Below are 12,551 nucleotides of genomic sequence, written 5' to 3'. Positions count from 1 at the left end.
GCATGTCTGTCTCCCTGTCTATATGTATGTATTTATAGCTATGTATCTCAGTGAAGTGTTTACAGTCCATACACACATAGCCTCACTGCAGTATGGGAAACAAACTCAGAGCAGTAGAAATGAGCTTTGAATGTCATCGTTTTTGACAGAATAGATTCATGTTTGACTCTTTGAAGGGCTGTTTAAGATGTATGCATAATCATCAGCATCAGCATCATCACTGCAAAGACCAAAGCCTCCACTGATTCTGTCTGTGTTTATATACTCATATACTTAATATCTGCCAATACGTCACTATTAGAGTTTACTTATTTGATTGATTTCTACAGTCTGTTCCCTCCCCACAGGTCGGTGCTGGAGCCCCTGGCCCAGTGGGACAGTCCCATGCAGGTGAAGTTATCCTGCTGGAAGTCGGGTCTCAACACTCTGCTGGTAGAGCTATTGCCCTGGGCCCTGCTGGCCAACCACTCCAAATGGGACCTGTGGCTGTTTGAGGGAGAGACAATCGTCCTGCAGATACCAGCCGGAAAGATCATTGTGCCCCCCAACTTTAAGGTATTGTGCCTATTACAGAACATGTATCCTGCTCGAAAAATCATCTAAATTATTATTATACATTCCCAATAATGGTGTTATCAGCGCTTTTTCTTACACTTCCCTCACCAGATAAATGCTTATGTCTTCTAAACTGTATGCCTTCAGTTGTTACCTAGCATTCAAGCCGTTAAACTGAAAAATCATGTAATAATGAAGACATCAGGGTTACTTTCTCAGACTAAATCACCCTCCACCGACACAGACAGTCGACGGGACTTGCATTTATCTAGCACAAATCAAACCTTCTGACACCGGTACCCAAGGTGTGAACATTCATACAATGATGGCAGAGGCTCATCAGCAACAGAAGACTGTTTCCTGAGCTGAGGAGTTAGTAAACTGAACATCACATGTTCTTAATGTTCTTACTGTGCACCACTTACATCTTTATATAATACTTTCATACTATTTGCTATGCTACGTGAAACAAGCCATATTGCATGAATGTTTCCAATCAGGTCAGAATTTAAGTGTTGGAAAAATACTGCTAAGTAAAACAAATTCTGACTGTATTCTTTCCAAATGTTCTATGCAGTGATCTTCCTATTGCTCTGATAGGTATAGATAGATCCTGTATTTATTTTTGCCTTTAGGCAAGACAACCTTTATTATGAAACCTGCTCTGTACTCATCTGGACTAATAAAACTGTTCTCAAAGCGGCAATACAACAATATTCCCTGCATGTCTTTATCTACAGCCAAGCTCTGTCACTCTTTACTGTAGAAATGTCTTCTCTCTGGCTTCTGACATCAGAAGAAGAGGTCTGCAGATGTTTTTCCCACTGTGGAACATAAAACACATACACAGATTATTCAACTAACAAAGCGCTCAGCAGCAAGGCAGCGTATCAAAGAGCAATTGCTGATGCTCAAAAATGTGTAAAAGCTTTTGTCATAGGAACAAATAAAACATTATTTCAACCTGCTCCTGCTGTTTATCATAGCAGGAGCAGTGAAAAGTAGTTTTGGTGTCCGCTGAGAAGTTTGCTGTTTGATGGGCATGTTTGATGAGGCTGATAGCTGCAGAGCCAGATAAACAGCAATCAGCCAACATCAGTAATGGAAGTAATATACTCCTCAATCGAGGACTTTTTGTAAAGTTATGCAGGGAGCATGAAAACATGGACACAAACTTGAGTTGTTGGTTTTGAAGCCACAGTTGATACAATCAGAGAAAGTCCATTTCATTATCAATTACAGACCATTTTAATATTCAAATAAAAAAATGGCAGTGTTTGACCTTTCTCTTTCCTTCTGATTCCTTATCTGATTTCCTTTCTCCCCCCTTTCTTGCCCTCTTGTCCCCCTCCACCCAGGAAGCCTTCCAGATTGGTATCTACTGGGCCCATACTAACACTGTCCACAAGTCCACAGCTCTCAAACTGGTGCATGACCTGACTTCTCCTCGGTGGAAGGAGGGATCAGGCTCAGAGGTGGTCACTCTGGATGAGGAGGGGTATGTAGAGGCTGACATCACCCTGGGAGCCTTCCCTGGCAGACAGAAGGTGAGGAAACAAAGCGTTTATAAGTTACAGTGATCAATGCGCATGACATTTCATTTTGGAAAGTCATTGAATTATACATTATAGGAATACATCCCCCTCAAAGTTATCATTGTATATTAGAGTTACTCAACCCGTGTGACCTTAAATTCTTGAAGAAAACTCTCAAGGCTTAAGTTTGCCTTTACTGTGAACGAATAATAAGTAAAAGGGTGCTGCGTTTATCAACAGGAAAGTTACTCTATGTTCACATTTCAACTGCATTTTAATGAAACCTTACTTTTGAACACAATCACATGAAAGAGTAGAGCGTCTGCATAAGCATGAAAATGTGTATGAGGAAGTGTTTTAAATCAGAACATTTTTTGTGAAAAATATTTTTCGTTCCGAGTCATGAGAGAAAAAGGTTTTCCTGCATTGATTGACAAGGTGAGTCATTTATATGCAAATGTTCATTTTGTGGGTTCAAATTTCCTTTAAGAGTTATCGTGAGCACAGGGAAAATGTTCTGTAATGCAATGCAATATAAAAAAGTATTTGAATGATTGTTCTACTTTATAACTGGCGACTTGGTGTCTGTTGTCTCCTCTGCAGCTGTGTCAGTTTTGTGTGTCGTCTGTGGTGAGGCATGGTATTCAGATTCTACAGTTAGAAGACAGAACCATCCTGGTCAACAACACTCCTCACACCATTCAGTACAGGCCTCTGCTGACGGACCATGCCCTGGGAACTGACGGCCAGGTAATGTGCATTAACAAACTGTGTCCTTTTACTTTACACTGAATAAGGGTTTCTCTGAATCACAATTTTCAAACTACCACCACACAAAGAAAGTCTTTCACTTAATGAAATATTGTCAGTCATTTAATCTCTGGGTACTTTTTTGTTCACTATGAAATGCACCAGTAGTCTGTGCAATACCCATTCTGGTTTAAATGTATATTATATTAAATGTATCAGTTACATTGTAAAACAAAAATAAAATCAACCACCACTCCGTAGAAACACTGCTGTAAGGTTTTGTCGACTTTTTGGTCTCTGCCTGCTGATCAATCAATCAATCAATGTTTATTTATATAGCCCAATATCACAAATGTTACATTTGTCTCAGTGGACTTCACAGTTTGTACAGAATATCAGTATGACAATACGACACCCTCTGTCCTTAGACCCTCACATCGTACAAGGAAACACTTCCAGAGAAAACCCACTGTTTAAAGGGGAAAATGGGAGAAACCTCAGGGAGAGCAACAGAGGAGGGATCCCTCTCCCGGGACGGACAGACGTGCAATAGATGCCGTGTGTAAATTGAAAAGATAATACATTTGCAACATAGGTAGTCCAAATGTTTGGAAATGCATGTGTGTATAATAGGAAGATGAATCCACGAGGATATCCATCCAGGACTTATGATCCAGGACCACAGCCACGACTCAAGATCCAGGTCTCGCGATCCATGACACAGGACCGCAGGATCATCCATGACTCCGCATCCCGGCGTATATAGACACCAAAAAGAAAGACATTTGGGAAGCTGGGTTAATCGGAACACGAGAGTACACAGGTATAGGCAGAGAGAAGCAATAAGTAAGATGTCCCCTGACAAACTAAGCCTATATCAGCACAACTAGGGGCTGAATCTAATCAGCCCTAATTATAAGCTTTATCAAAAGGAAGGTCTTAAGCGCACTCTTAAAAACGGATAGGGTGTCTGCCGCCCGAACACAAACTGGAAGCTGATTCCACAAAAGTGGAGCTTGATAAGAAAAGGCTCTGGCTCCCATTGTACTTTTAGAGACTCTAGGAACAACCAACAACCCTGCATTCTTGGAACGCAATGCCCTAGTAGGACAGTAGGGTATAATGAGTTCTTTAAGGTAAGATGGCGCCTGCCCATTAAGGGCTTTGTAGGCGAGAAGAAGAATTTTAAATTCTATCCTGTGTTCCATGACTCGCCAGCAAGGCAAGAGGATTTCAGTGAGCTGACTAAAATGGCAAGGTTTCCTCTGAAGTTCTGTGCCACTCGATGGGTTGAAGACTTGCAAGTTGCTGAGCGGGCAATCGAAGTGTGGCCAGCTGTGATGGCGTACATCCACAGCCACAAGAAACTTCCGAAGAGTAAAGTGCCAACATCCGCGTCCTACTTGACAGTCAAGAAGGCAACCGAAGACCCTCTTTTCCTGGCTAAACTTGAGTTTTTCACTTTTGTTGCAAGACAGCTGAAGCCTTTTTTGAAGGTATTTCAGACAGATGTCCCAATGGTGCCATTCTTGGCAAAGGAGCTCCAAAGCACCCTGACAGGCCTGCTGTCATGCTTTATTAAGAGAGAAGAGCTGGCAAAGATCAAGACACCTCTCCAGCTCACTAAACTGGACCCCCAAGAGAAGCAAATCCATGTCCCACTCAAACATCTGGACATAGGATTTTCAACCAAGCAGGCTTTGCAGAAGGCATCTGAGAAGCTCCAGGAAAATCCATTGAAAATCGTGGAGTTCAAAAAAGAATGTGTCTCCTTACTCGCAATGACCTGCAAGAAAATGATGGGGAGAAGTCCTCTCATGTATCCAGCTGTGCGGCATATGAGGTCCCTTGACCCTGTGATGATTGTGACGGAAACCGAAAGTACAACAGCAATGTTTGAGAAACTCCTTCAGGTTCTCCTCAATGCTGGATGGTGCCCTGCCACAGAGTGTGACAAAGTCCTTTCTCAGTATAAAGCATTCTCACTCAATGTCAACACAAACCACAAAGCAGAGTTCCAAGAATTTGTTTACAGCTGCAGACTTGATGAATTCTTCGGAAGATATCTCAGTGGCAAAGAAGAGTATGCAGAACTGTGGAACATCATGCAATGTCTCTTCACGCTGTCTCATGGACAAGCTGCAGTAGAAAGGGGGTACTCTGTTAACAAGGATATGCTTGTTGAAAACCTACAGGAGAAGACGCTAATAGCAATGCGCTTGGTCCACGATGCAATGGCTGGGCACACAGATGGATCTCTTCCAAAAGACCTCAAGCAACACTGCAGAGGAGCAAGGACAAGATATGAGATGTATCTGGAAGACCAGAAGAAGTTGAGAGAGCAAACCACTAAAGAGAAGAAAAGAAAGGAGCTCTCCCAGGAAATCCAGAAAGTGAAAACAAAGCGGCAAAAAGTAATGACTAGCGCTGAAACAATGGAGAAAGAAGCACATGAAATGGCAGTCATGGCAGAGAAGAAGCACGATTTTACACTGCTGTCAAAATCAAATGCCTATCGGAAAGGGGTTGTTGATAAAAAGGAAGAGGTGGCAGCTCTAGACAAAGCCCTGAAAGAGCTGCAAGAGTCTGTTAATAAGTTAAAGCAATGAGGTATGCTCAATAGCCTTTATGGATGTATGAAAGATTGTAATATTTATTGGTCACCCTCCTAAAGACAAATATAACACCATTTTAGCTTATGGAGATGACCAATTTTAACTCAAAATAACATTCTGTTTCAGATCTTCAGACTGTAGAGAGGAGGAGGAAGAGGAGTGGAGAGGGGGAGGAGCCAGGAGGGCACAGAAGGAAAGAGGGAGGAGGAAGAGAAGAGGGGCGAAGATGAAAGAGGAGAAGAAGAGGAGGATAAGAGAGTAGAAGATGAAAGAGGAAAAGGGAGAAGAGTGGAGAGGAGTTGAGAAGAGTAGGAAGAGAAGACAGGAGCGGACACAAGAGGGGAGGTGTGGAGAGAAGAGGACAGGATGAGATAGGAGAGGAGTGGAAGAGAGAACATATATAAATCCCAGTGCTCATGTGTTTCAAAGTTCCAGTTTAATAAATTGTTGTTCATCTACAGCTTGTTGCATTATTTCATGCGTTGATATTATCAATAAGACATATCTAAGCATTTACAATGTAGACTTGACTGGCACATCTTTTAAATCAAGTAGTCAGGTGTCCTAGGGGGTTGTGTGTGTGAGGGGGAGGGGGCGTGGATGGGGGTGGAAAGCTTCAGGGGCCTATAGATCATCACGTAATATGGTACCTGGAAAATCAGGAGGTAGCATGGAAAAAATGTCAAGGCAAGCGTGGGAACCCTGCATGGGAAGAGAGACACCAAGGGGCGGGGATGAGAACGGGCTGAACCCCCTGCTTTTATACTGCCCCCCCCCCCCCCCCCCTGCTTTGTTGAGCCCCAGAATTGTCCTGAATTCATTAAATAGGAGGGGGAAATCTATCACAACAAATCTTTAATGCATGGGTCAGTAGTCATGATTGAGAGGGACTATTCTTATGAGTTTTTGCACACTATACGTTATAAAAGTTAAAACAACTGCTTGTGCTGGCATAAAGTATAAGAACATTTTCCGGTTAAACAAGGCTAAATATTTCATACATCACAACATCTACCCAGTCTCAAATTCCCAACCAGCTTAGTCTTTGCTCCATCTCTTTACAACACAGTGAAAAAGTGTCAATTCTGGGCCCAAAGCATTCATTCCTCACTGCTTCCTCATAACCATACGGCCTCGGTGTGTGTCTTCATGTGCATGTGTGTGTTGGCCCTGCATCATGTCTGTACTGTTCTCCTCAACTTCCTCAAGCTTCACACATACGGTATATTCCCAATGCACATTACTCACACACATTCACCCTGCACTACCACACGTACTCATTGCTCAGACGTAAGCAAGCCGTTTTCCATCAGATCATGCTGCTCCCCCTCTCCCGCCTCCACCATTTTTCACTCATTGGGACATTAGACAAACACCCAGAATTGAATGCAGGTTTCCCCTCTCGCTTTCATGCTGCTTGTCCCCAAAGAGAGCAACAATGTAGTGATGTCATTTAACGAGCCTTCAGATGCTCTTAAAGGAGGATGGCAGAGCTTGCCAGTTGCCACTAATTGACTGAAAAAACTTTTTTAGAAAAAGAGCTTTAAAAAACTAAATAGGGAGCGGTGGGCTTAACAATAAAACAGACCACAAACAAGGCAAGGAATGCCTTTCTAGTTGCTCTATTCCAGGGGTGCCCACACTTTTTTGGCTGGTGAGCTACTTTTGAAATGACCAGCTAACCGAGGTCTACCAACCAAAAATAAAAACCCAAATTGCAAGGGTTGCTGAATAACACGTTTTATTTTTACATGGGATAACTACAATAGGGCTGCAACAAACGACTAATTTGATTATCGATTAATCTATAGATTAATGAAACGATTAATCGACTATTCGGACTACTACTGTGTGCCTTGCACAATTCCTCAAACGCTCTTATTTAGCCATCAACTTTTAGATTTAGTTTGAGGTTGTTTTAGGCATGTGGAAACTAACAATGAATACAATAAAGATGAATACTTGATTCAAAAATACATATATTATTAAATTAACTTAACAAATTGTGAACAAAATTAACATTGCTTTTTATTTGAATTAAATAAATAATATTTCACATCAAAAGAAACAACAATGTTTTAACAAATCTTATTAAATAATCTGATGACAGGACTGGAAACAGAATAGCTGAAACTTTAACAAAATAAATAACTCAGTTACCTCTAATCATTAACCCATGTTTGTATAATGTAGTTAACTCCGTGTGTTGCTGCTAGCATACATAACAGCTGACGTGGAAACGTTACTCGTGGATGGGGCTACAGAGCTACTCGAAAGACAGTCGAACCCGGTGCATTCCTCCGTCTGAATGTGGTGCACTTTTGCTAAATGTTTAGACAAATTGCTCGTGTTACCGCCCTTACATGCTAAACACTTTTGGTGACGAGCATTGTCCACCTCAAGACGGGTAACATGTAACCACACCTTGGAGCGCTTCTCTCCACCATCTCCTCCGTGTGTTGCTGCATGTAGCAGCTGCGTGTGTGTAAACTGCCCCGCCCCCTCGCACACAGACGGGAGAGAGAGATCTCGTCTGGATTGGAAAGGTCGAAAATACACCGACCATAGACGCATTTGTTTGTCTTTTTGCATGTTAGAAACAAGTTGGCGACACTAAGACTAAGAGATAATGTTTGTGTAGCAATAATACATGACCTTTCTCTTTCTCAACTCGCTACTCGGAGGGAAGTCGCTGTCATATGCCTTGTGAACACTCCGATAATGCCTCTCCACGTTACCTTTCTTTGGCAGAGCGACGCTTGCTTTACAAATAAGGCAAATAACCTTTGAATGTGACATCCCATTCTGTGTGGAAGTGGTATGTCTTTAGCTTTTTGCTCGTTCCCGCACTCATTTTGTTGTTTGTCTCTCCCGGCACTTGACTGATTTTGTATCGCTTTGCATTCTGGGTTAACAGACTGGAAAGCAATAGGTCGCTTTTTCTGTCAATCAAGTCAACTCCTGAATTAAGTGGCAGGGAGGGCAAAGGAGGAGGGATCAAAACCTGTTTTGTCTATTTTAACGGAGCTGGATTTTTTTTAATTTATGAATGACTCGCGATCTACCAGCATTGCGGTCGACCGGTCGACCGCGGTCGACGTACTGGGCACCTCTGCTCTATTCATAATGCTTAGAGCCTAATCCTGCAGTCCTGGACTCTGCAGCACAGTGGGGCTTCTCTGCTATCAATTTAGCAGTGATCTCAATGGGAGAGAGGAGGGTACAATAACAATGTGGTTTTGCCTTGTATCTTTGGAGAAATCACTTTTTCTTCTCTTCTGTTGAAACTTTTGTCCAGTGCTTATTTTACCTCTCCCTTTTCTTTTCTCTCCACTCCACTTCGGTCCTTTCAACTTATTTTTCATTTCACTCTCTCCTCTCCTAAAATCCTCACCCCTCTACAACTATTTGTTCAACCTTTCCTTCCCTTTATCTCCTCTCCCCTCTTCTTTCCTTTTCATAATTGTCATCATGTCCTGTCCTCAGGCCTGTGAGATCCCAGAGACTGCCCAGTTCAGCCTGGCCCCCTCTGAAGAGCTTTCCAGACCCTGCTCTGTGCTGTGCTGGGACCTCCTGCAGACCAGCGTCCAGGAAGCGCTGGAGTTCCCTCTGCCGCTGAGATACATGCTTCTCCGCATACTTCCCAAGCCTGATGGTGGAGTTGGATCAGCAGGATGGAGCCTGCCCGCTCCGATCCGATCAGACTTCCCCAGACTGAGTGTGTCTGTTCCTGGAGAAGCAGAGTCTGTGGGGGGCCTGAGCAGTAGGTGGGTTAATCAGAGCGTACGTTCTATGCTGGCTGCTCCATTTAGAGCAGGGCACTGAATCGGGCTGGCACAGCCGGGAGGCACAGCTGGTCACAGCTCGTTAAATTCTTCAGATGAAGCAGAAGGAAAAAAACCTCAACATTATCATATATCATGTCTTTCTTGTCTTGGTCTCACCTACTTTCTGTTTGCCCCCATTTCTTGTGGCCATTTGTTATGATTTAAGTCCAAGTCAGAAACAATTTTACACACAATACAAAGGCCAATGAGCATATCATATTTGCCTTCACACTTATGTTCTGGTCCGAGAGGCCATATTGGCTCTTATTTAATGTGTGTAAATGTGTATCGTGAAGCCAAAGTGTGTCAGCATCTGGCCTCAGTTCGGGGTCTGCCCATGGATGCACCTCACAGATTTGCAAATGGACATAGCAGGGATGTGACATGTAACATGTTGGTGGGTGGTGAAAGGGGCTGGGATAGGAGCTGTCCGTGGACATTTTATTCATGGGCTTGTTTTTATTCATTTTTTGCAGAAGCATAGTACTGACATATCAAGAACACCTTGGGGTGACATACATCATCCTGAATGAGGACCCCTGTCCACGGATGGTGATCCACAACAAGTGTCCTATCCCACTCATGCTGAAGGAAACAGTCAAAGGTAGGAAGGGACACAATTCTACTCTCATCTCGTGTGTACCATTTTACTACCATTTTTTGTACCGGTTCTTCTTGTTTTCAAATAGAAACTGCAAGGACTGAGGTGTACTGCCGTCCTCTGCCTGCTAACTGCTCCCTGCACCATGAGCTCTACCACCATTTCTCCAGTTTCCCTGAGTGCAGACAGAAAGAGATGCTGCCCACACTGCTGCTAAAAACCACATCAGACCACAGCTCCACTGACTGGACTGACCCCATAGACATCAACTGTCCCGGGACTCAGGTAAGGGCTTGGGTGAGATGTACAATTATATAGGATTTTGTCTCGTATGTAAGGGTATGTCATACCTCAACACTAAAAATACATTACTAAAAATTATCGTCACACTTGTTTAAACACAAATATTTGTTTCAATAACTCCTATCGTGAAAATGTAAACTCTTATTTACTACTGATGTACATTAAATAACTTGTTGTCACAGCTCTCACTGATAGGTGGAGCTGTAGCCTGTACTATGGAAAACAGGATTTGGGATTAGCGAGGTGACAGCCTCATCAGTAGCTTCTCCGGTGTTCAGGATACTTGCTGGATTCTGCACAGACTGATTGGCATAAGTAGTGTTGCGACCATTCCATATAGATAGTACACGATTAAAATGATTACCTCTACTGTGGACAATCTTTTCAAAAAGATTAGCAATCTGTCAAATCCAAATGATCCAGCTTCCCTTAAAACTTCAAATCTAATCAAAATCAAAAAAGTCCACTGGGAGTACAAGTATGGCCACTCTACTGGTTAAAACTGCAATTTAGGATCCTGAAACTCACTCCTATTATGATCATTTAAATTATTATTCACTACTGATGTAGATTCATTTTTTATTGAAATGTATTAAGCTTGATCACACAGATTTGTGTCTGATGAAGTGTGTGTGTCCACTGTGGTGTGGTAAACAGCCCGCACATATTGGTTCAGTCCCTGTGTTTGGTTAGTCAGATAGAAAGGAGAAGTGTGTGTAATGTTACGTGTTGTGTTTAGCAAGCTGCAGGCTGGGGTTGAGGTGGAAGCTGTGTATCTCTTGTTACTGTGAGGTCTCAGTCTGACCTCTGAGGGAGGGGGAAGGGGTCAAAGGTCGGACTTGTTATGACTGCTCAGCCAAGTTTAGCAGGGATCTGCTTCCTTTTCTCACTGTGAACTTGCAGTGGTGGAGGTTAAACTCAGCCACATGTATGCTCTGAAACACATATCAAGAACACTCAGCCATGAATCTGTGAAAGGGTAAAGTTTCCTTCGAGATTGAACAGAGTAAAAATTAGCAATAGTCCATCAATAGAGGATATTAATGATAGGCATATTGATCTATCTGACTGCAGACCTGTGTTGTTGCACAGGTGGTGTTCCTGCCAGGCTTCGGCTGTCTCTACATTGACGTGCTGTATGAGAAAGGCACTCTGGTTCTGTGTCTGGCACCAGAGGGCGGCTGGACGCTGTGATCCACCAGCACAGCAGGTTTGTGTGCTCCAGCAGTGCTTTTATTCTTGTTGTTGTATGCAGCCTACAATTTGAACCATGAGAAACTATTCATGCATGTTGTTCTACCTAACTTCAAGCTATCTTCCTGTGTGCCTTTATTGTTGTTTACGTCAAACTGCTTCATGATTATTGTTAACAGCCATGTTTGCATGCAACATTTGTTTCTAGATTGAAAACATGAAGAAACAGGCATCATTTGGACCACAGGAGGGCAATACAACTTCATGGTTGTCATGAGTGAAATTAGCACAGCTTTATTCCATTACATCAACACATAGCAACTTTTTCTTTTGGCAAAACAGGGAATTAATATAATCACACATTAGGTAAATGTAAACAAACTATGTCAGACAATGTTCTTGGTTGTGGTGGTTTGAAACTCATTAAACATCGTCAGAACAAGATGAATAAGTTTGGTCTCTAAATAATAAAGCACCTACTTAGGACTTGAATGATGTCATGGATGGAGATGTTGTCTTTCTTGGACAGTAATAAAGTATAATTAAACATATGACTGTCTAAATCATTGCTAAACATGCATCAATGGCCAGCATGTGTAAATGTATTCATTTGACATGAATGACTTGTTTCAGCTCACCTAAAGCGTCCTGCAGAGTGCTCCTCAGTGAAGCCAGTGTGGTGTTAAGTGATGACATCACCAATCCATCTGGATCTGTGGAGCTGCTCAGACTCACGTTGACCAAGCTGTTCCTCAGCCTGGCTCCAGCCCCCCCCTCCCTGCCCCAGGAGCAGGGAGCCTCTGACCTGGGATCAGCACACATCTCGCTGGTCGAGGTATATTGCTCCAACCTGCAGATAGACAACCAGCTGTATAACAGAGCCAGTTTCCACTTCCCTGTGCTGCTGTGCCAGGATCAGAGAAACGGTGCTGAGCCTGGGGGGGGTCCCTGGAGCAGCGAGGCCAACCCCACTGAGTCTCCTGAAGCCCTGGAGGAGTTCAAGCGCTCCTGCTTCCTGCAGCTGAGGATGAGGCTGGCAGGGGACAGGTGCAATGCAGAGGAGGTGAGGGCATGATCTGTCTTTGTTTCTGTGTCACAGTAAACGGAGCTGCAGAAGCCCTCGGAAAGAGAGGAACAATTATTCTGATGTTCTATTTTTTTAAAGTCTGGG

General features: G+C 43.1%; 2 protein-coding genes across 2 annotated transcripts in view; both read left to right on the top strand.

Annotated features, from left to right (window-relative positions):
* Nucleotides 1–12,551, top strand: part of vps13b (vacuolar protein sorting 13 homolog B) — a 460,668-nt gene that overhangs the window by 434,041 nt on the left and 14,076 nt on the right. Inside the window, 9 exon segments of the mRNA XM_079694034.1 lie at nt 348–555; nt 1,914–2,102; nt 2,694–2,840; nt 8,942–9,222; nt 9,759–9,886; nt 9,972–10,168; nt 11,279–11,363; nt 11,366–11,396; nt 12,014–12,443. Of these exon segments, the coding sequence (XP_079550160.1) occupies nt 348–555; nt 1,914–2,102; nt 2,694–2,840; nt 8,942–9,222; nt 9,759–9,886; nt 9,972–10,168; nt 11,279–11,363; nt 11,366–11,396; nt 12,014–12,443 (1,696 nt within the window).
* On the top strand, nt 2,858–8,258 carry LOC307047219 (uncharacterized protein). The gene is made up of 2 exons (XM_079694033.1): nt 2,858–5,450; nt 5,582–8,258. Exon 1 carries the CDS (start codon nt 4,091–4,093, stop codon nt 5,447–5,449), a length of 1,359 nt encoding a protein of 452 aa, XP_079550159.1. The 5' UTR covers nt 2,858–4,090; the 3' UTR covers nt 5,450; nt 5,582–8,258.

The sequence above is a fragment of the Notothenia rossii genome, assembly GCF_949606895.1.
Source record: "Notothenia rossii genome assembly, chromosome: 7".
NCBI lineage: Eukaryota > Metazoa > Chordata > Actinopteri > Perciformes > Nototheniidae > Notothenia > Notothenia rossii.
The sequence above is the reverse complement of the archived record's forward strand: the minus strand, read 5'-3'. Positions and strand labels throughout refer to the sequence as shown.

What these genes read in the sequence shown, in the direction of transcription:
- LOC307047219 (XM_079694033.1), top strand. Translation starts at nt 4,091, where the DNA reads ATGGCAAGGTTTCCTCTGAAGTTCTGTGCCACTCGATGGGTTGAAGAC.